Genomic DNA, 25,260 nt, shown 5'->3' on the forward strand with positions numbered 1-25,260 from the left:
TAGGATATACGGTATCTGGAGGGCCAAACGATCGAAAGCAACATATTTTACGACTGTATTTCCGATTGTTGTCTTTTTCCTTATTGTCCGCAGAGTAAAAGTACAAAGTCTTTCCGCCTAATCACGATAAAAACACCCTACAGATAGATAGATAGATAGATAGATAGATAGATTGACCGATAGACATACATACATACATACATACATACATACATACATACATACATACATACATACATACATGCACGCATGCATGCATGCGTGGAGCGCCTCCAACGACAAAAAAATTCTATTTCACTGAGCATAGAATTGTCTGTCATGTTCTCGTCAGGTCTCAGTGAAACAGAGCATGCGTACTTAACTCAAGGTGCTGCACAGTACAATAAATTACCCACAATTCTCTTTGATTTGTATCCATGAAGGTTACTTTTCTAAAAACTTTTTCAGTTCTGCATGTAAGCACTAATGTTCAGCATCAGAATGATTGTTAAATAATATCCAGTAAAAGTACGTTTCGAAATTTCAGCAAAAGTTTCAAAATAACCATTAAACACCCATGGAAGTCATGTTCTGTAGGTACTACAAATGGCAGAAAGTTATGAGGAACTGAAGGGGTCATTCTCTGAGAAAACTTAGAATGCAAATTTCTTTTGTCATTTCCATTGGAAAAAATCAATATCATTTTGTTTCAAAAAACAGGTGCAACTGGTCTCCCTACTTTCCATCACATTATTCTGTATGGCTGAAGACACAATCAGTGGAAAATTTTACAAAAATACTATCTCCTCTCTCAATCTTGCATAATTTTCCAAATCATTTAAAATTCGAATTGAGAAGAATGGTGTTCTTAAAAGTACGTTTTCAGAATTTTTACAACTAGTCTATGAATTTGTCTACACATGGGAGACCTGGTAGACTTCTCTGGGGAATATCTGAGGATACAAATCGCAATGAATTATGGGAAATTTACAGTACTGTGTGCTGTAGCCCAAGCCGGCTAACAAAAGATACTTAATAATGGAATTTTATCGTTTGATATATTATTTATTCGTATTATTATGTATTATTTCAGTACAATGCTGATTGTAAATTAATAATATATATGTGAACGTTTAAGGCTCAGTATGTTTGGGTGGTCGACAGTGTCTTTTTACCCATTTCATATATTTTTTTGTTTATTTGACGATTTGTTGGTGTATATTTTTGCTTCATTACCAGGAGGGCGCTGATTGAAATTTAATAACTGTACAGTAATCAGATTGCCCTCTTTAAGTACATTGTAATGATAATGATAATAATACAAGTGTTAAGACGTGATGGTCTACCGAGAGGATTACTTATCTGGGTGTTAAGTGATGCTTAATCGTAAAATTGAGATATTCTAAGTTCTTTGTAAAGGCGAGTAATTTTTGGACAAGTGATTTTCTCGAAGACTCTAAAATGAATGACACTATACAACATACAACTTTTGGTAGCACAAGGTTTATTAACAAAATACTGGGATTATGTCCGAGTACAGCGTATAGCCGCAGGGGTATTTCACACAAATTCATAGGTTTTGGACTAAACTGCCTGGAGTACGATCTTTAGATGTAAATATTTTGGAAAAAAGTCAGAAATCTTGTGTTGTTTTCCCTGTTATGATGTCAAAGCTCAAATAGCGTCCACTCACACCAAAAGTTATTGTACACCGCGTCCATGTTATTGGACTCTGCTTTCTCTGATAGCAAAACTTCCTTCATGACGAAACTCCACACGCTACAATCTTAGAGACAGAGCTATTAAATGATTTTGCTTCAATACAGTAAAAACATTCATGAGGTAAAATGATGTAAAACCGCACTGGTATGCTATAGATGCTTTCTTCAACACGGGTGTTGCGGCAGATTCCGATCACCGTACATGCTGCTCCAATTTTAGAAAACAAGCACGAAGCCATTCAAAGGATAACAACATGCAGAACAGCAACCCCAGCTGCCAAAAAACGACATCCTTTTTATGTAAAAGTCCCAAGGTTGTCTTTGAGTGTTCAAAAACTTCAACTGAATGCTGCGTTGTGGAACGCTCGATCTGTCAATGGGAAGATCGGCGCTATAGTATCTACATTGATCGACGATAACCTGGACATTTTAATCAACACTGAGACGTGGCTAAAATGTGACGATGATCCCATAATTGCCGAATTTTATGCTTCCATCAGCGGGTATAACATCCATCAACATCATCGCATGAAACGTAGGGGCGGCGGCGTGGCTGTCATAACACGTTCCAACCTTCAGGTCATCGAAAAACGATGTTGCACATTCCAGTCATTCGAATCGTTGGGTATTACTGTGCGTTCGTCCAGTCAGCTACTGAACATTCATGTCTTATATCGTCCACCACACTCATCGAAGAACACTTCTACAACAAATCAGTTTATTGTGGAATTCACATCTCTTCTTGAAAGCGAAGTACCATCGCCCGGACACCTCTTAATCGCAGGTGACTTTAACTTCCATGTTGATGACACCAGTTCGCCAGACGCAGTCAAACTGCATGATTTGCTGGACTGTATGGGCTTACAACAGCATGTTCACACTTCTACTCACGTTAAAGGACACACTCTTGATCTTCTCGTGACTCGAACAACTGACCAGCATCTACATTCTGTCAGAACTGATAACTCGCTCATCTCTGACCATAGTCTCGTCCACTTCAAGCTGAAAGTACAGCGCCCAGCAAATACGATGCTAAAGATCTCGCGTCGCAGCTATGACAAGATGGACGGTGCCGATCTACATAACAAACTTTCATTAAAATTGTCGAATCGCCCACAGGATGCTGATATTGAAAATCTTTCTTATTTTTTCCGTGAGGCTGTCACAGAAGTTCTCAATTACGTTGCTCCAATAACTGACAGACGTATAACCAACAAGGTAAGAGCACCATGGTACAGTGAGGAACTCAAAGAATCAAGAAAGAAATTGCGACGGCTCGAGATGAAGTGGCGTAATTCACAGCTGGAGATTGATCGGCAGATTTTCATTCAAGAGCGATCTACGTATGCCCGACTTTGTGATCAGATCAAGTCTCGTTACCAACGATCGCGAATACAAGAAGCGGACAGTAAGAAACTCTTTACTATCATTGCTGAACTGTCATCTGTGAAATCGCGTTCTGTCAATTCCGAACCGGATAACATCAGTAAGGATGATCTGCCATCGAAATTTCTTGAATATTTCGAATTGAAGATATCAAAGCTCCGGAACGGGCTGTCTGCGCAAATTGACCAGTGTGATCATACCAGACTACCATCCCACATACTAATTAAATTCACTCCTGTTTCAGTCGACAACGTTAAGGGCCTCATCAAGAATGCTCCATCAAAGTCGTGCGAACTCGATGTCTTGCCGACAAAGTTACTCAAGAACTGTATTGGACGTTGTAACACCTTTCCTTACACATCTTTACAACAGCTCCTATCGTCAGGTATAGTTCCTAGCCATTTCAAGACAGCTATTATCCGACCACTGTTGAAAAAACCCAATCTCGATAAAAACATACTGAAAAATTATAGACCTGTGTCTAACCTTCCCTTCATATCAAAAATTCTGGAAAGAATTGTAGCCCTGCAATTACGCGATCACCCTACCAAGTTTCGTCTCTTCCCACGTCATCAGAGTGCGTATCGTCCTTATCACAGCACGGAGACAGCCCTGCTTCGTGTACATAACGACATCATGTGTGCGCTAAACAAGAAAATGGACGTTGTTCTCATCATGTTGGATCTGTCGGCTGCGTTTGACACCATAGACCACGAAATCCTACTTCAAAGGCTTGAATCTCGTTTTGGCATTACGGGAACGGCTTTATCTTGGTTCCGCTCTTACCTTGAAAATCGGACACAATCTGTAACAGCTAGGACTGCGTCATCCCCTAGCTCTCATGTGAAATATGGTGTTTCTCAGGGATCGGTGTTGGGACCACTTCTTTTTACGCTCTACATAGCACCTTTAGAGGACATTATCGCGGAACACGGCCTTGAATGCATGATGTACGCGGATGACAGTCAAGTTTATGTCATTTGCAACACGCCGGATGATGTGCGCTCTTGTCTCGAACATTGAATTGGCAACATTCGGATCTCGATGAAGTCAAACATGCTGATATTAAATGACGACAAGACAGAGGTTATCCAATTCTCATCAAGGCTCAAGTCGGACGTGTCGGTGATGGCCGATCTCAGGATTGGCGACTTTGACATCACACCCTCCACCTCTGTGCGGAATCTTGGTGTTAGGCTGAACAGTGACGGCTTTATGTCTGACCAAATCAACCAAATATGCAGGAACGGATATTATTCTCTATACCGTATCAGCAAGATCCGCAAATTACTTGACAGAAGTACTACCGAGACATTGATCCATGCCTTCGTCACATCCCAATTGGATTACTGCAATAGTCTCTTGTACGGAGTATCAAAAGAACAGCTTTCACGATTGCAGTCAGTTCAAAATGCTGCTGCACGTCTCGTCACTCAATCACGCAAATTTGACCATATTACACCCGTGTTGATCGACCTGCATTGGCTTCCAATCGAAGCTCGAATAAGATTCAAGGTTCTGTTAATTACTTATAAAATCATTAATGGTATTGCACCCATGTACTTGAGCGACTTAATTGAGTTGTATGTTCCGGCAAGAAATCTCCGGTCCATGGAAAAGCTACGTTTAGTCCCGCTAAATGGGAAGTATAATAAGTCCTATGGCCATAGGGCCTTTTCTGTTCATGCTCCTTTCCTTTGGAATTCATTGCCATCAGAGATTCGCTCTGCAAAAAATGTTGAATGTTTTAAACGTGCTTGAAGACTTACCTTTTTACTGAGTTTTATCAACTGTGATTTTTAGCCATTTTGCTCATTTTACGCTGTTTTTATTTCCTTTCCAAATTTCTTTGCGATATTTGTGACTTTTTATTTTAAAAACTACCTTTGCTCTCATTTTAGTCATGTATTTTTTTGTTCTTCAGTCATGTACAGCGCGCTGAGACGTATGTGTAGTGCGCTTTAAAGAAGTTTTTAATAATTAATAATAATAATAGATAAAATTACAATACCGCAAAAACGGAAGATAAAAACACTAGGTTCAAAGGATTGAAACAGACGTTTTGAATACAACCCTTCTCCAGTGACTAAAAGACACAGTAGGTGTCAAGAGCTAAGTAAAAAAGCATGACGAATATATTAAAATGACCAACCAATAAACGACTGAAAAGAAAACAAACAACCAATTGGGCAGTGAAACTAATAATATGGACACATGAAAACGAGGCAAGGATGGGCAGCCAATCAACGACCAAAAATCATGTATCCAGTCTCCAAACATTTGTGAACACCACCTCACCGTGGTGCCTTTGATATGAGCGTGACAGTTTTGGTTTTGCTACAAGTTTAAGATACAATTCGCCACATCAAGGAGTAGTCATTTATTTTACAGCCGGGCACTTCGGGACCAGCTCGTATCGCAGCCCAGTTTGCTGTGTTTCCTTTGGCTGTCGCGTGATTTGCTCTCCACTCTTGCCTCGTGTGTGTTCATATGTTTTGATTTCAGTGTCCTGTTGGTTGTCTGATATCGCTGAGAAATAACACTTGCAGCAGACACATTGAACAAAGTAATGTTCATAAATATAGAAGGACCACAAAAAGGGTTATATGATTGTAATGTATAAAGCATTCTGTGTTTAATCTTCTGTAAAAATGAATGGGTTGAAATAAAGGCAGATATCTCTGAAAAAATCATAGGTTAGTAAAACAAAACTAGTGTAGACTGATAAACAATGAGTATGTACATCTGTTTTTCCTTTAGCATGTCGGAGGAACCCTAGAAAAAATTTAAGGGTCCCATAATTTTTAGGGGGGCTGTAAATGTCACCTGATTCTACACTCCTAGATTCAACACTACAGTCACTAAGAGGAAATGAGAGTCTTATGTTTAAAGATAGATTCTCCGACCAAAGGCAGTCCCTAAAATTTTACAAGGCTAACTCACAAGCCAGCATGCGATCTCTAATAGCACAAGGCACTATTTCCAGCCCATCGGAGCAGCGACTCAATCTCCCATTGCCTATAGAGTGGTCGATACTGATCTCTGTGGCAGTGAGAGGGCGAGAAGATTTTTATAACTGTTATTTCATGCACTTCCTTGGAGAGCATTTTGCAAATTTCTTCATTACGAGGAAACATAAGCTGTATAAGGGATGGACCATTAGACCTTGGGAGGGGGGTGGTCACAATGAAATTGTGAAAATTTTTTTTTTACTATCGTAAATTTCTGAAATTTTTTTTTTCCAATTGAGATTAGCTGTGCAATTTTTTTTTTCAGAGTAAATTTTCAGATTTATAATTTTTTTTAGTTCGTCGCTGTCTGAAGATAAAGAGGGCAAAGATGTCGTGCCAAGCACCACAAGCGGCCACGCAAGCGGTCACGGGGGGGGGGGGAGGTCAGGAGAGGGGTATCCCCCTGCTGCTATTGGAGCTTTTGAAAAATAGAGATTAAAATGGTGTTATTTTGTGGCACTTGGGAGTATTTTTGCGGGGGGTGGTCAGGAAGGGGTGTCCCCCTCCTGCCGTTGGAGCTTTTGAAAAATAGAGATTAAAATGGTGTTATTTGGTGGCACTTGGGAGTATTTTTTGTGGGGGGAGGTCAGGAGGGGGGTGTTCCCCCTCCTGCTGTTGGAGCTTTTGAAAAATAGAGATAAAAATGGTGTTACTTTGGGAGTATTTTTTTGGGATTACACATCTTCCTCTGAAACATGGTCTTCTTGCTCCTCAGTAGCTTCCTATAGTTTTGAAAATTGACTATTTTGGTTTCCTGGCTTCCCTTTTACTGCGTGGTGAAATGCCTACATTCACCCCACCAAGCATCATGCATATCTCATGATTTACAATTGATTTTGACGAGCTGAGAAGCTGAAATAAGCTAAATAATATAGTTAAATTTGCATATTTGTGTTTTTAGAGCAATTGTTGCCCTTTTTTGATCAAAACATCTATGTCTCTGTAGCAGCATGTCCAAATTGATTGGATGTGTATAGATGTGTTGAAATTTCAATATTTGTCTTTTTAGGACAATTTATGCCATTCATGGTCAAAAAATCTGTATTCTCTGAAAGGGCTTGTCCAATTTCTTTGAAATTTGCTACACAAAAACGATTATTCATGCAGATTTATTCAGTATTTGCTATCGAGAAACTTTCAAAGTTCAACCCTTTTGTGTGTTTTTGTGTTGGGATTTGTTTGATAGATGGCATTCTACGTAGTGTATTGATGAATGTTAAAACATGTGTTGCTGTTGTTTTTTGAGGCTGTTTTTTGAGAAAAAAGAATTGAAAATGCCTTTTTAAAAGCAAAATAATACATAATGACTTGATATGTTGTTTTATCATTATTGACGTGTTTCTACTTGTTCACCCATTCTTGCATTCATCATTGCAATAAAATGCTGTGAAAAAAATGAAACTGATGTGGCCTGCATCTGTTTAGGCTGCGTTCACAAAAAACGGTTAGGGGGGGGGGGCTGGAGGAATTCAGGGGGGGGGATTCGAAAATTTTGGGGGTAGTGGAGGGGGGGGACTTGAAAATTTTGCTCTGCCTGTAGGGGGGACTTGAAAATTTGTGGTACCCTTTTGAGTTTTACATTTTCCAATTCCAAGTTTTTGTAGGTAATTCAATGAAAAATTAAAGCTGCAAGCAGCGTTGGCGGGGCCCAAGCGGTTAACATGGTTGAAAAATCTTGCACTAATGATATTATGTGCAAAATTCGAGCATGAAAAAGTAGGATTTTGAACATCATCTTATAGTTACTGTACGTTTCACTTGGAATTTAATATTTTACAGAAAATCCAATATGGCGGCCAAACCACGCGACCGATCGAACCGCCTTTGCAAACTTGAAAGAGATCACACTTGAGATGTTACATGTCAAGTTTCAGTCGAATCGGTGTGTTGGTTCTGGAGAACAAGATTTTTAGAGATTAAATCACGATTTCGCAAAATCCAATATGGTGGCCAAACCACGTGACCGATTCAAACGCCTTTAGCAAACTTAAAGATATCACACTTAAGATGTTACATGTAAAATTTTAGTCGAATCAGTGTGTTGGTTCTGGAGAAGAAGATTTTTAAAAATTAAATGTGTATTTTTCGAAAATCCAATATGGCGGCCAAACCACGTGACCGATCAAAACGCCTTTCGCAAACTTGAAAGAGATCACACTTAAGATGTTACATGTCAAATTTCAGTCGAATCGGGTGGTGTGTTTGTTCTGGAGAAGAAGATTTTTAAACATTAAATCACGATTTTCTCAAAATCCAATATGGCGGCCAAACCACGTGACTGATCAAAACGCCTTTCGCAAACTTGAAAGAGATCACACTTAAGATGTTACATGTGAATATTCAGTCGAATCAGTGTTTTGGTTCTAAAGAAGAAGATTTTTAAAGATTAAATCACGATTTTCGCAAAAATCCAATATGGCGGCCAAACCATGTGACCGATCAAAACGCCTTTCGCAAACTTGAAAGAGATCACACTTGAGATGTTACATGTGAAATTTCAGTCGAATCGGTGTTTTGGTTCTGGAGAAGAAGATTTTTGAAGATTAAATCACGATTTTCTCAAAATCCAATATGGCGGCCAAACCACGTGACCGATCCAAGCGCCTTTCGCAAACTTGAAAGAGATCACACTTAAGATGTTACATGTGAAATTTAGTCAGTCGAATAGGTGTTTTGGTTCTGGAGAAGAAGATTTTTAAAGATTAAATGGGTATTTTTCGAAAATCCAATATGGCGGCCAAGGTCACGTGACCGCATGCGATTTTATTGGCAAATTCTTAAGGCCTTAGGGCATGCTTGCTATACAAAAAATTTCAAATCGACTAGACCCCTGGGTATTCTGGAGAAGCCATTTTTAGGTTTTCGGAAAATCCAATATGGCCGCCAGGTCACGTGACCAATCGAAATTTGTATACCCAGGTGCACGAGATCTCATAGGTACCTATTAGCCCTGCAAGTTTCAGAAGTTTGCGGTAAGCGGTGTTTGTTAGTTCTAGGTCGACAAAAAAAGAGCGGAAGAACCAGAAGAAGAATATTGAACTCCTATAAAACCAATAGGGGCCCAGCCGGTAGGCTTGGGCCCCTAATGAATACCATTTTTTATGTCATCAAAATGTTGTAATGTTAGTAATGATTTAACAAAATCTAGAACCATTTTGTCACATTTCATGACTTTTATCTCAAAAAAATCTAAACGTGTGATTTGTCGTAAAAAGCAAATGAGCCTCGTAACAGGGCAGAAGCTGCAACTGTTAATGATTTCTGCAATATTTCTGTGCAATATAACAACTACAGTTTCTTGCTATCTCCCTACAGCATGCTCAAACACACAATATTTAGTTTGTCAACAAAGCCTGTATATATAAATAAAAATATGTATTTGGTGATAATTTAACTGGAGTCCAGACTGACACACAGTTGTCAGTGATACAAATGCATGGCACACATACATAGGCTGTGATAGAAAGCTGAATACTGGACAATTCAACATGCTGTAGGGAGTAGAACAAGAACGCAGTTGTAAAACTGAACAAAAATATTGCCAAAATTATCAAAGTTAATACAGCTACTGCCTATTGGTAGTGTCACTATCATTAATGCTCTGCTACTGCAGTGTCACTGTCACTGCATACCTGAACAGTGACAGAGATAGCTCTGACTCTGATGTACATGGTAGTTGAAGAAGAGTTTGGTCAAATGACACTCATGACAGTGAAACTCACTTGTACACAAGATCAGGCCAGAGAGCAACACATGGAAGAAAACATAGAAATGTTTGAATTCTGGCATATGAGAATAATCAAATATTAAAGAAAAAAGATGGGGTCACCATGCTTGATTTTCTAAATTTTCACTCACTTATTATAAAATGATACAGAAGTAAGCCTTTGAATAGTAAAGACTAAAAGACAAAATATGTGACCAAATGGAATTATTTATTTTTTAACCAAATTTGCAATTATCACACCCAAAATTTCAGAGATTAAAACATTTACTTGATGGAATATTTTAACCTTCCGGTATTGTCAATTTTGAGTAGCATCTAATTCATATAGGTCTTGTAGTTTTGAAACAATTTTTGGTAGGTCACTGTGCAATACAGCAATTAGCCAGAATTCACAATTTTCCGACTCTCTCATGATTGCATTTTGTGTGCTCTTCAACAGGAGCAATTGACCTGGCCAGGGTTGAATTAACTCAAGTTGGCTTTTAGACCAATAAATCTAAAAAATTCACTGACGCATTTAAAGAACTTGCCTTGGGAATATGACTATACAAATTTGCTAATACAGGTAGTGTTGAACACCTGTGAGCAGAACGGCAGAACACATGTTATTTTTCTGCGCTCACATTCTTTACAAATATGCGAGCCTGTGATAGTTTGGGGGGGGACTTGAAAAATTTGACCATATAGAGGGGGGGCATTTGAAAATTTTTAGGGTACTTAGGGGGGATCTGAAAAAAAATAAGATTTCGATCGAGATTCCTCCAGCCCCCCCCTAATCGTTATTTGTGAACGCAGCCTTACCTTGATCTTAAAAGGCAAATACAACTTTCTGTCTTGACAACCATACCATAGTTTCAATTTGCTTGGTTTGTACGCAGGAAACAAGTCGAAAACAGGCTCTATAATTTCATAATTTTCAAGTGATCAGAATACAAAAGTCCTGAAAAGATCAGATAATCACAACTTCCAGTATAAGGGATACAGTCACTCTCAATGTATAACTTAAAATTAAAAATGTGCCGGGAGGATGTACTAAAAAATACAGAAAGTTGCTTTCTGTCGGTTAAAATCTAAAAAAAATTCAAAATTTAAAGACTTTTGCAGATTTTTGTTTTACGCCTTTGTCTTCTTATTATTTTTTTTTATTTTGCAAACTAGTTTGAAGATTTTTTTTTTCCTAACTTTCTGCTCTGAAAATTTTTTTTTCTGTTTTTGACCACCCCCCTTCCCAAGATCTAATGGTCCGTCCCTAAGGTTAAGTTATTCGGAGTCGTAAAATCTCATTTGGCTCAGTTCATTCGTGAATATATTGATTTAGAATTGTCTACTTTCGAGGTAGAAAGAAAGCCGTCTAGTTTTGAGTGCCGACATTCCATGAATATTTTAATAGAATAATATACATGGTACATGTTTCATTAACAACACATGTTAACCTTACTTTGATGATCAATTGCGATGGATTTGTGTAAAGAAACGGATGTTCAAAGCGCTATGTTTTTACAGTAAAGACATGTCAGCTGCCATTCTGTCTTTATTGTAAGAATCAGCTGCTACCCTTTACACTTTACCGATAGAATTACTGTCTGCAAATTAAGCTTCTGGTCAAATATGTGTAAGTTGCATAGATTAGCCTTCAAAATCTACGTTTTGCCCGGCTAAAGACATTCATCGATTTTGCAAAAGCATTTAACTTCTTCAACTGCTTGTGGAACAGATTATCTTGTAATGGCTTAAATGACCGAGGTCTGTAGGTTCTACAAGTCCTACCTTCATAAATTTTTCACATTTTCGTAGTGGTGTAATTACAGTAACTGTAACGAGGCAAGGCTGTTTGTACATGAGCTGGCTGCATATTTAAATATGAAAGGAACCGGCGGCATGTACAAAACGTAGTATATATATTGACGAAGTATATACTGACGAACTAAGAAGACTTTGCCGATGTGGTAGACTTATCTCCATCATGAGAGGCAGGTTAATCATTCAGAAGATATCTGTGATCAGTGAAGTCTACCGGTCAATTAGCACAAAACGAAATTACCCTGAGAAAGGTCCTTTAAATTGTGAAACATGTGCCCGCATCTTAATATTTAAACCATTCGCTCTGAAAGCGTACCTCAACACCTCCCATGAAGCGGAGTAGTCCAAAAGCAGAATAAGATAAGGTAAGATAAGATAAGATAAGATAAGATAAGATAAGGTAAGGTAAGATAAGATAAGATAAGATAAGATAAGATAAGATAAGATAAGATAAGATACGTGTGCCATCGCTCCTTAGCAACAAACTTTACAGCGAGGAGCAATTAACTTCGATTTCTGACGATTTCGTCGCTAATTTCCAAAACAGTGATAACTAAAGTATGCATGTATGTAAAGGGTTATCGCACGAAATTTGGTTGACATCGTGTCTCATTCTTATGATGTGTCCGTAATTTGACTCGTTACTGCGCAACTCCTCAAAATACGGACACATCACTCGAATAAGACAAGATATCGACCGAACTTTTTGTAATAGCCCTAAATAGTCATGTGATATCATCCGGTATCTAATCAACACGGTTTATACGTTAAAATGTATCAATTACTCGGAACATCTGTGCTCCGTAACATCAACTTTGTCCTTGTCTAATTAGCATGATTTGGCACGTATTGAAGTTTCCATGAAATTATAGCTTACTCTTAATTAGTGGTTTTTAACAAAGTCTTTTCTATATCGGCTAACACGACGCAGAGCTTATCAAATAAGTTAATTGTATCAGATAAATCGATTGTACATCTTTGGTCCTTCCGCTCACTGTCCGTCAATAATTGACTTCATTTCTGAAACTAATGGTCAGAATTATTTGAAATTTGATATGCTGGTAATTTGTTATATTTTTCGTCAAAAAATGTTTTGTTTTGTTTTTCTAAAAGCGCTCGTTCGATTATTTTGAATTGATATGCCGGTTTCTATGGGGCATCTAATTGAGGTTCTCTCACAAATTTTTGTCAACAATTTTCTTCTCTCTCTTTAAACTTGGTTTGGGGCACCTATAGGGATGATCTCAGTCAAGTGTCTTAAAATCGTGGCGAGAGTTTTTATTTGGCGTGATTGGAAGCAAAGTGTGAAATTTCTGGCGGAGAATGGATGAGATACAGTAATTTGATGATGGCTACAGTCTGTTTATCAATTGTAAGCTCGATCGAGACGAGAATACAGACTATGATTAAACATGTAGCACAATTATTGCAGAAACATTGTCAGTGACAAGTAACTAACCCGCGGCCACTTCCCAAACAAAAAAGGTTTACATCGGCTTAGTCGATCTTTCTCCTCTTCTTTTTTCTGTCTCTAGAACTGTGACAATCGTATTTCTATACACAAAATGACATGACGTGTCTTGAGATAAAACAGCAGTTTTGTGTTTGCATTGACGCTTTCAGCAACCTATCGACATCAGAGACGCTATACGTGGCATTATTTTGATTGTTGGCGAACTTAGCCACAAAAACAAATTGGTAACATTCGTTACCGGTCTGCATTGTCACTGATTAACAGGTTTAAAATAGATTTACAAGGTTATCTTGAAAAGATACTAAACAATACTGCAAGCAATCGCTTCATTAACAACATGTGTTGCCTTTTGCTCAACGGAACACATTTTTTAGAGATGCAACACTGTGCGCGGATGAAATTTCATATCTTTCTGTCGCGCTCTGGGTAGGAAAAACTTGTGAATTGCATAAATAGACATTTCTTGAAACTCACATAACTTGCTTTATTAACTATTCGGTATCAATTTGATGTAATATTTATAATATGATGCAATACAATTGTACACAATATTGATATTCTGTTGTTCTATAATGTAAAACAGACGGACCTGAATATCGCACAGAGGTTATAGAATTGAAGGTAACATGTGAAGATAGACTTTATGAAAGCTGTCACATTTATTATACTATTCGGTAAAATTAAACGATAATTGGTTGAAACATTACTATCCAATGGCTGGATATATTATCAGGGGTGCTAGCTGCTTTACAAAAATATGGTAGGGCCTCTTTGAAAGGCTGTTTTAAAATAGTTATTCAGTTAAGTATTCTTAAAGCGTTTCATTCTGTATTTCTTTATCTTATTGTCTATTTATTTCTTGCTATGTTTTTAAACAATTTTACTTCCATTCTTTTTCCTAAGAGACTACAAATATCAAGAAAATATATAAACTTACGAATTGCGAAGGTGCAAATATTGTCTAACTTCACCTTAACAACCAATCAAGTATGCTAATGTATCATCTAATTTTGAAGTGAATTTACATCATGTTAGAAAACGTTTTCAACCAGTAAGGCAAGTTTACAAGTTCATGGAGACACGTAACTGTATAACTTTGCTTGATATCTACGGAGTATGCTTTGCAACACAAGAAACATAATAAGGTAACTATTACTGACATGCAAAAGCTTATCTGGGAAATGTGCAATACAGCAAATTTTCTCTGTCTTCGAACTTTCAAAAATCTGTGTATAGTATTATGAGGTCATTACGAAAATACCGCAAGGGATGCACGAAGACATTGGCGCAGCGTATCGCCCGACGCGAAGCGGAGGGTGATGCGCGGCGCCAATGTCCGCCAATGTCTGGCTGGGGCATCAAATTGTCAGAGTAATGACCGTTTTCGTAAAATGTCAACAATGTTTCTTACGATTTACAGCGCAAGTGTGGAACGCTATCTCGGACGCGCTTCTGCAAGTTCTGGGTAGTGTGTGCACTACACACGTACGTACATAGCGCGCGAGACATGATCTGGCACTCGTCCAATGAGTCCCTTGAAACCGTGCAACAGTGAACGCGCAGATGCAGCCTCCGGGGATGGGGCGCCTTGAAACCGTACGTGTCACGAAAAAGGCGTTCGTTCGGCTTTTTTAGCGCACGCAAAATTTTATTGTTCTCGAGGGTAGATGTATAATAATGTTATGTACGACGATTTGTCCATCAACTCTTGTTCCCAGAGTTATGGACGAGCAATGCAGGGAAATGTGAAGAAAAAAACCATGTCTCTGTAAGATCATAATTTTCGTTACACTCAAATTTCTTATCTTTTTCTGAATAACTTGTATTATGTTAACTTTCCTGGCGACTAATGTGCACCTTTGCTATTGGCTACTCGATCAACCAATCCAAGAATTTTTATTCAGCTTGTTACGTGACATTTATGTATAATACAAGGGAGTGTCATGTTTGCTGCACAGTGTTGCTGCACCAAGACTTCATCATGCAATGGTTTGCAATTTTAAGTACGCTTTTGTCTCTCGGCATTCCATTTACAGGTAGGGTTTATTGATCGCACCATTTACTTCGTTGATAACAATTAGTTTTCAGTGATGTTCCTCCAAAATTTAAATTTCTAACTGCTTTGAGATAAGTCCTGAAGATATCGCTTTCCTATAAATAGGTCGATAAAAATTCTTGTTAAGCGAATAGATATTTTGACTTTCAAAAATTTACAATATATTTAAGTCTATAACTTATGGGGACTCCATTTGAAGCTCAGTTTACACAGACTTCCTCTGAAAGTTTGTGTAAACTGAACTGCTATCACACAACACATTTTCTCCCATGAGCAAGCAAGCAAGCCATCAGTCTAAATCGTAGTCATCTCTCTGTTTATAGGCGGAAAAAACTTAATATTGGCGCTTACATCTGTTCATATTTTAATCACCCGTTCGTGTCAGCAAACAATGTCCACCATGTTTCACAGGAATCTGCTCTTATAACATATTTACCCGGTTCTTTCGTTTTGGTTTTGAAGCCGGAACCTAAACCTCTTTCACGTTTGATTCCCATGGCAATCGTAAATATGGTGTGGAGGCAACGCAATTACTCCCACATACATTGATATAACAGACAGTCGATACCTAATATACATTAGCTTGTTTTTGTTACAGGTGGAAAAACGCTTGAGTTGAACAGTCCAACGACCTATGTAGGCGTGTTAAGTCCGATACCTGAAATGTCATCGTTGACAGCATGTCTCTGGGTAAAAACCAGTGGTCCTGGACCAAAAATGTCCCTGGTATCATATGCTGTTTCAGGGTCTGACAACGAATTTCTTATGTATCCGGCCGCGGGCCTATTCATGTTCGTCAAAGGAAGCCAAGTTTCAGTCGGCTTGAAGGTTGACGATAGTCAGTGGCTATCTTTGTTTATTTTTCACGTACTCTATTAATTTTCTAGGTGGAAAAACTCTGGTCTTGACAAGTACTGACACATTTGTTCGTGTGTTAAGACCGATACCGGCAATGGCAGCTGTAACAGCATGTCTCTGGGTAAAAACCAGTCCCCCTGGAACAAAAGCTACACTGGTCTCCTACGCCGCTTCAACCCATCATAATGAATTTGTTATGGATCCAGCCGCTAGTTTAATGTTATACGTCAAAGGAACCCAACTTTCAGCCGATTTGAATGTTGCCGATGGTCAGTGGCATCACGTGTGTGCCACGTGGTCATCAAACGGTGGCAACTGGGCGTATTATGATAATGGCGCTGTCTTCCGAACTGGTTCTGGATTGAGGAGTGGTGACACCATAACGGGAGGAGGAATTATTACCCTAGGGCAGGAGCAGGACGAAGTTGGAGGGAAATTAGACCCAACTCAAGCTCTCATTGGCAGTATAACGGGTTTCAACTTATGGTCCAGAGTTCTCAGTAGTGATGAGGTTGCAGCCGTTTTCAATGACTGTTCCATCGGTGGCGATGTTTTTAGTTGGGATCTTTCCGATCTCCAAATAACTGGTGATGTGACGAGAAGTAGTGACGGTGTTTGTGGTACGTTTTCCTTATTATTATAGCCAAAAATCGTATGATAACATAGCTTAAATAGTAATGGAAATATTGTTGTACATGTAGAGGCTTTACTCCTTTGATATATGGCTCTATGAAACTAAGTACATAGTCAATTGAAATTACTAATTACTGCACACTAGCGAGCTGCCTAGATGTTGACTAATTTCCACGCCTTAATTATAAGCTCGTTTGTAGCTACATTCCGAATTAAAGTCTCAGAAATATTGACACAAAAAAAGGAAAAAGAACCCGAAAAAATAGGCAACTGAACGACTGCTAAGATTTCAGGTATGTCTTTCAGAATTTTAAAAAGTTTGTAAGTGTCATTCCGTCTAATAGACTTCAGCCATATTTTATATTCGAGACCATTTACTCCGTGTGCTCCTGACGGAAGGGAAGAACTCTATATTGTTCGTTGACCATAAGACACCATTGGATCTTTGACGTCAACATACATTAACCTGATTTATTTCCGTCTGCTTTCATGCTTAGTTGAATGAATGAGTGTTGCAAAAGATAATGCAATTCTGACACTAATAAAAAACAGCCTTGCAAAGGATTTTAGACCATCACCTTATCAAATCGGCTCATTTTTATCAGTTCCTCAAGCCCACCACGGAAGTGATGTTACAGCGTCAGCTATTGGGATTAATAGAATCTCACACCCCCAAGGACCTGGGATCAGATTTCTCACACGAGTTGGGGATATTTTGTCTCACAAGAGCCTCAGGCGAGTTTAAGACAAAATATCCCCAACGAGTGAGAGAAATCTGATCCCGGGTCCTTGGTGTGTGAGATTCTATTTCTCACATGACCACAAAATGCGTTTAATTCATATTGGACATGTACAACATTAGCCAAAATCGTGACAACTCTGTCGTCTGCCACTGTACTCTGACCTCCTTACTTCGTAGTCTAGGTCCGTGTGTTACTCGTCGTGCCATTGGATAACATTTCGTGCATGGAACGAAACATACTGTTTATCATCCAATCAGAGCTCGTGTAATATTTACTACAGAGTGTGGGACGATTTCTGAGAGTGTGGGACCGATTTTCCCACACCGCCGATCCGCATCCCAGCAGCCAGGAATGTAAGAAAATTATATCACCAAAATTGATTGAATGTTTGTGATATGCTGTTAAAGTGCATAAAATGACTAATGGTTAGTGTATGTATGTATGTATGTATGTATGTATGTATGTATGTATGTATGTATGTATGTATGTATGTATGTATGTATGTATGTATGTATGTATGTATGTATGTATGTATGTATGTATGTATGTATGTATGTATGTGTGGTGTGTGTGTGTGTGTGTGTGTATGTATGTATGTATGTATGTATGTATGTATGTACGTATGTATGTATGTATGTATGTATATGTATGTATGTATGTATGTATGTATGTATGTATGTATGTATGTATGTATGTATTTATGTATGTGTGTGAGTGTGTGTACATACGTACGTACGTACGCATGTGTGTATGCATCCGTGGGTATGAACGTACGTACATTTCTCTTATTTTCCATCCTTCTCATATGTGCTAGACGACACAGCCGTTTATACAGAGTCCCCAGAAGGTTGGTAAACGTATTTCCATTTTTGTTTACTTTTTCGCTGAAAACGCCACACCATCTTCATTTGTGCAGCATCGTTGAACATTACAAGAATCGATTGTTGGTTAAAAATTGCATAACACGTATGTAAAAAAGGAAGCAGCGAATTCTGTACTATCTTTTGTTTATTTTTCACGTACTCTATTAATTTTCTAGGTGGAAAAACTCTGGTCTTGACAAGTACTGACACATTTGTTCGTGTGTTAAGACCGATACCGGCAATGGCAGCTGTAACAGCATGTCTCTGGGTAAAAACCAGTCCCCTGGAACAAAAGCTACACTGGTCTCCTACGCCGCTTCAACCCATCATAATGAATTTGTTATGGATCCAGCCGCTAGTTTAATGTTATACGTCAAAGGAACCCAACTTTCAGCCGATTTGAATGTTGCCGATGGTCAGTGGCATCACGTGTGTGCCACGTGGTCATCAAACGGTGGCAACTGGGCGTATTATGATAATGGCGCTGTCTTCCGAACTGGTTCTGGATTGAGGAGTGGTGACACCATAACGGGAGGAGGAATTATTACCCTAGGGCAGGAGCAGGACGAAGTTGGAGGGAAATTAGACCCAACTCAAGCTCTCATTGGCAGTATAACGGGTTTCAACTTATGGTCCAGAGTTCTCAGTAGTGATGAGGTTGCAGCCGTTTTCAATGACTGTTCCATCGGTGGTGATGTTTTTAGTTGGGATCTTTCCGATCTCCAAATAACTGGTGATGTGACGAGAAGTAGTGACGGTGTTTGTGGTACGTTTTCCTTATTATTATAGCCAAAAATCGGATGACAACATAGCTTAAATAGTAATGGAAATATTGTTGTACATGAGAGGCTTTACTCCTTTGATATATGGCTCTATGAACTAAGTACATAGTCAATGAAATTACTAATTACTGCACACTAGCGAGCTGCCTAGATGTTGACTAATTTCCACGCCTTAATTATAAGCTCGTTTGTAGCTACATTCCGAATTAGAGTCTCAGAAATATTGACATAAAAAGGAAAGAGAACCCGAAAAATAGGCAACTGAACGACTGCTAAGATTTCAGGTATGTCTTTCAGAATTTTAACAAGTTTGTAAGTTTCATTCCGTCTAATAGACTTCAGCCATATTTTATATTCGAGACCATTACTCCATGTGCTCCTGACGGAAGGGAAGAACTCTATATTGTTCGTTGACCATAAGACACCATTTGATCTTTGACGTCAACATACATTAACCTGATTTATTCCGTCTGCTTTCATGCTTAGTTGAATGAATGAGTGTTGCAAAAGATAATGCAATTCTGACACTAATTAAAAAAACAGCCTTGCAAAGGATTTTAGACCATCACCTTATCAAATCGGCTCATTTTTATCAGTTCCTCAAGCCCACCACGGAAGTGATGTTACAGCGTCAGCTATTGGGATTAATAGAATCTCACACCCCAAGGACCTGGGATCAGATTTCTCACACGAGTTGGGGATATTTTGTCTCACAAGAGCCTCAGGCGAGTTTAAGACAAAATATCCCCAACGAGTGAGAGAAATCTGATCCCGGGTCCTTGGTGTGTGAGATTCTATTTCTCACATGACCACAAAATGCGTTTAATTCATATTGGACATGTACAACATTAGCCAAAATCGTGACAACTCTGTCGTCTACCACTGTACTCTGACCTCCTTACTTCGTAGTCTAGGTCCGTGTGTTACTCGTCGTGCCATTGGATAACATTTCGTGCATGGAACGAAACATACTGTTTATCATCCAATCAGAGCTCGTGTAATATTTACTACAGAGTGTGGACGATTTCTGAGAGTGTGGGACCGATTTTCCCACACCGCCGATCCCGCACTCCCAGCAGCCAGGAATGTAAGAAAATTATATCACCAAAATTGATTGAATGTTTGTGATATGCTGTTAAAGTGCATAAAATGACTAATGGTTAGTGTAAGTATGTATGTATGTATGTATGTATGTAAGTAAGTAAGTATGTATGTATGTATGTATGTATGTATGTATGTATGTATGTATGTATGTATGTATGTATGTATGTATGTATGTATGTATGTATGTATGTATGTATGTATGTATGTATGTATGTGTGTTGTATGTGTGTATGTATGTATGTATGTATGTACGTATGTATGTATGTATGTATGTATATGTATGTATGTATGTATGTATGTATGTATGTATGTATGTATGTATGTATGTATGTATGTATTTATGTATGTGTGTGAGTGTGTGTACATACGTACGTACGTACGCATGTGTGTATGCATCCGTGGGTATGAACGTACGTACATTTCTCTTATTTTCCATCCTTCTCATATGTGCTAGACGACACAGCCGTTTATACAGAGTCCCCAGAAGGTTGGTAAACGTATTTCCATTTTTGTTTACTTTTTCGCTGAAAACGCCACACCATCTTCATTTGTGCAGCATCGTTGAACATTACAAGAATCGATTGTTGGTTAAAAATTGCATAACACGTATGTTAAGGAGGAAGCACCTAATTCTGTACTATCTTTTGTTTATTTTTCACGTACTCTATTAATTTTCTAGGTGGAAAAACTCTGGTCTTGACAAGTACTGACACATTTGTTCGTGTGTTAAGACCGATACCGGCAATGGCAGCTGTAACAGCATGTCTCTGGGTAAAAACCAGTCCCCCTGGAACAAAAGCTACACTGGTCTCCTACGCCGCTTCAACCCATCATAATGAATTTGTTATGGATCCAGCCGCTAGTTTAATGTTATACGTCAAAGGAACCCAACTTTCAGCCGATTTGAATGTTGCCGATGGTCAGTGGCATCACGTGTGTGCCACGTGGTCATCAAACGGTGGCAACTGGGCGTATTATGATAATGGCGCTGTCTTCCGAACTGGTTCTGGATGAGGAGTGGTGACACCATAACGGGAGGAGGAATTATTACCCTAGGGCAGGAGCAGGACGAAGTTGGAGGGAAATTAGACCCAACTCAAGCTCTCATTGGCAGTATAAGGGGTTTCAACTTATGGTCCAGAGCTCTCAGTAGTGATGAGGTTGCAGCCGTTTTCAATGACTGTTCCATCGGTGGCGATGTTTTTAGTTTGGATCTTTCCGATCTCCAAATAACTGGTGATGTGACGAGAAGTAGTGACGGTGTTTGTGGTACGTTTTCCTTATTTTTATAGCCAAAAATCGGATGATAACATAGCTTAAATAGTAAGCTATCGTTTAGAACGTACCTCCTTTTAGCGTGTCCACTGATATTAAACATATGTCACGAAACTTCTCCTTTAGAAGTGAATAACAAGTCGCAAATAACGTCACGCTTATTTCGTACAACGCCTCGATATGCAATGAAATTGCAATTTGGTACTTTGAATGCAGTATGTTTATAACATTACAATTGAATTGCCAGTAAAACATTTACCTCTACAATTACAGAACGCATTTCCGTTTAACAAAATTCTTGAACGTTTAGTGGTAATTTCACAGTCGACAAGATTTATAATGTTCCACATTCACTTTAACTAACATAATACATTTTTCTTATTTTCCATCCTTCTCATATGTGCTAGACGACACAGCCGTTTATACAGAGTCCCCAGAAGGTTGGTAAACGTATTTCCATTTTTGTTTACTTTTTCGCTGAAAACGCCACACCATCTTCATTTGTGCAGCATCGTTGAACATTACAAGAATCGATTGTTGGTTAAAAATTGCATAACACGTATGTAAAAAAGGAAGCAGCGAATTCTGTACTATCTTTTGTTTATTTTTCACGTACTCTATTAATTTTCTAGGTGGAAAAACTCTGGTCTTGACAAGTACTGACACATTTGTTCGTGTGTTTCATATATGGCTCTATGAAACTAAGTACATAGTCAATTGAAATTACTAATTACTGCACACTAGCGAGCTGCCTAGATGTTGACTAATTTCCACGCCTTAATTATAAGCTCGTTTGTAGCTACATTCCGAATTAGAGTCTCAGAAATATTGACATAAAAAGGAAAGAGAACCCGAAAAAATAGGCAACTGAACGACTGCTAAGATTTCAGGTATGTCTTTCAGAATTTTAACAAGTTTGTAAGTTTCATTCCGTCTAATAGACTTCAGCCATATTTTATATTCGAGACCATTTATGCCATGTGCTCCTGACGGAAGGGAAGAACTCTATATTGTTCGTTGACCTTAAGACACTATTGGATCTTCGACGTCAACCTACATTAACCCGATTTATTTCCGTCTGCTTTCATGCTTAGTTGAATGAATGAGTGTTGCAAAAGATAATGCAATTCTGACACTAATTAAAAAAAAACAGCCTTGCAAAGGATTTTAGACCATCACCTTATCAAATCGGCTCATTTTTATCAGTTCCTCAAGCCCACCACGGAAGTGATGTTACAGCGTCAGCTATTGGGATTAATAGAATCTCACACCCCCAAGGACCTGGGATCAGATTTCTCACACGAGTTGGGGATATTTTGTCTCACAAGAGCCTCAGGCGAGTTTAAGACAAAATATCCCCAACGAGTGAGAGAAATCTGATCCCGGGTCCTTGGTGTGTGAGATTCTATTTCTCACATGACCACAAAATGCGTTTAATTCATATTGGACATGTACAACATTAGCCAAAATCGTGACAACTCTGTCGTCTGCCACTGTACTCTGACCTCCTTACTTCGTAGTCTAGGTCCGTGTGTTACTCGTCGTGCCATTGGATAACATTTCGTGCATGGAACGAAACATACTGTTTATCATCCAATCAGAGCTCGTGTAATATTTACTACAGAGTGTGGGACGATTTCTGAGAGTGTGGGACCGATTTTTCCCACACCGCCGATCCCGCACTCCCAGCAGCCAGGAATGTGAGGAAAATTATATCACCAAAATTGATTGAATGTTTGTGATATGCTGTTAAAGTGCATAAAATGACTAATGGGTAGTGTAAGTAAGTAAGTAAGTAAGTAAGTAAGTAAGTAAGTATGTATGTATGTATGTATGTATGTATGTATGTATGTATGTATGTATGTATGTATGTATGTATGTATGTATGTATGTATGTATGTATGTATGTATGTGTATGTATGTGTGTGTGTATGTATGTATGTATGTATGTATGTATGTATGTATGTATGTATGTATGTATGTATGTATGTATGTAGGTATGTATGTATGTATGTATGTATGTATGTATTCGTGTGACTGTGTGTACATACGTACGTACGTATGCATGTGTGTATGCATCTGTGTGTATGAACGTACGTACGTACGTATGTACATAGTATATATGTATGTATCCATCACTGTGTGTGTGTTTATGCATACATGGAGGTAGGTAGGTAGGCAGGTAAGTGATAAGCCGGCAGGCAGACAGGCCAGCAGGCATGAATGCAGTATGTTTATAACATTACAATACAAAATTGCCAGTAAAACATTTACCTGTACAATTAGAGAACACATTTCAGTTTTACAAAATTCTTGAACGTTCAGTGGTAATTTCACAGTCGACAAGATTTATAATGTTCCACATTCACTTTAACTAACATAATACATTTTTCTTATTTTCCATCCTTCTCATATGTGCTAGACGACACAGCCGTTTATACAGAGTCCCCAGAAGGTTGGTAAATGTATTTCCATTTTTGTTTACTTTTCGCTGAAAACGCCACTCCATCTTCATTTGTGCAGCATCGTTGAACATTACAAGAATCGATTGTTGGTTAAAAATTGCATAACACGTATGTTAAGAAGGAAGCACCTAATTCTGTACTATCTTTTTTTATTTTTCACGTACTCTATTAATTTTCTAGGTGGAAAAACTCTGTCTTGACAAGTACTGACACATTTGTTCGTGTGTTAAGACCGATACCGGCAATGGCAGCTGTAACAGCATGTCTCTGGGTAAAAACCAGTCCCCCTGGAACAAAAGCTACACTGGTCTCCTACGCCGCTTCAACCCATCATAATGAATTTGTTATGGATCCAGCCGCTAGTTTAATGTTATACGTCAAAGGAACCAACTTTCAGCCGATTTGAAGTGTTGCCGATGGTCAGTGGCATCACGTGTGTGCCACGTGGTCATCAACGGTGGCAACTGGGCGTATTATGATAATGGCGCTGTCTTCCGAACTGGTTCTGGATTGAGGAGTGGTGACACCATAACGGGAGGAGGAATTATTACCCTAGGGCAGGAGCAGGACGAAGTTGGAGGGAAATTAGACCCAACTCAAGCTCTCATTGGCAGTATAACGGGTTTCAACTTATGGTCCAGAGTTCTCAGTAGTGATGAGGTTGCAGCCGTTTTCAATGACTGTTCCATCGGTGGCGATGTTTTTAGTTGGGATCTTTCCGATCTCCAAATAACTGGTGATGTGACGAGAAGTAGTGACGGTGTTTTGTGGTACGTTTTCCTTATTATTATAGCCAAAAATCGTATGATAACATAGCTTAAATAGTAATGGAAATATTGTTGTACATGTAGAGGCTTTACTCCTTTGATATATGGCTCTATGAAATAAGTACATAGTCAATTGAAATTCTAATTACTGCACACTAGCGAGCTGCCTAGATGTTGACTAATTTCCACGCCTTAATTATAAGCTCGTTTGCAGCTACATTCCGAATAAAAGTCTCAGAAATATTGACACAAAAAGGAAAAAAACACCCGAAAAAAATAGGCAACTGAACGACTGCTAAGATTTCAGGTATGTCTTTCAGAATTTTAAAAAGTTTGTAAGTGTCATTCCGTCTAATAGACTTCAGCCATATTTTATATTCGAGACCATTTACTCCATGTGCTCCTGACGGAAGGGAAGAACTCTATATTGTTCGTTGACCATAAGACACCATTGGATCTTTGACGTCAACATACATTAACCTGATTTATTTCCGTCTGCTTTCATGCTTAGTTGAATGAATGAGTGTTGCAAAAGATAATGCAATTCTGACACTAATTAAAAAACAGCCTTGCAAAGGATTTTAGACCATCACCTTATCAAATCGGCTCATTTTTA

The 25,260-nt window shown here is 38.6% G+C and overlaps 2 protein-coding genes across 4 annotated transcripts in view; one reads left to right on the forward strand and one right to left on the reverse strand.

Annotated features, from left to right (window-relative positions):
• LOC139130881 (NPC intracellular cholesterol transporter 1-like) overlaps positions 1-25,260 on the reverse strand; it is a 110,185-nt gene that overhangs the window by 14,280 nt on the left and 70,645 nt on the right. The gene's annotated exons all lie outside the window — the stretch shown is intronic.
• Positions 16,107-18,458, forward strand: LOC139130598 (neuronal pentraxin-2-like). Its single transcript, XM_070696347.1, has 3 exons — positions 16,107-16,632; positions 17,669-17,741; positions 18,428-18,458. The coding sequence occupies exons 1-3, from the start codon at positions 16,107-16,109 to the stop codon at positions 18,456-18,458; spliced, it is 630 nt and encodes a 209-aa protein (XP_070552448.1).

The sequence above is a fragment of the Ptychodera flava genome, chromosome 4 (assembly GCF_041260155.1).
Source record: "Ptychodera flava strain L36383 chromosome 4, AS_Pfla_20210202, whole genome shotgun sequence".
In the NCBI taxonomy this organism is placed as follows: Eukaryota; Metazoa; Hemichordata; class Enteropneusta; family Ptychoderidae; genus Ptychodera; species Ptychodera flava.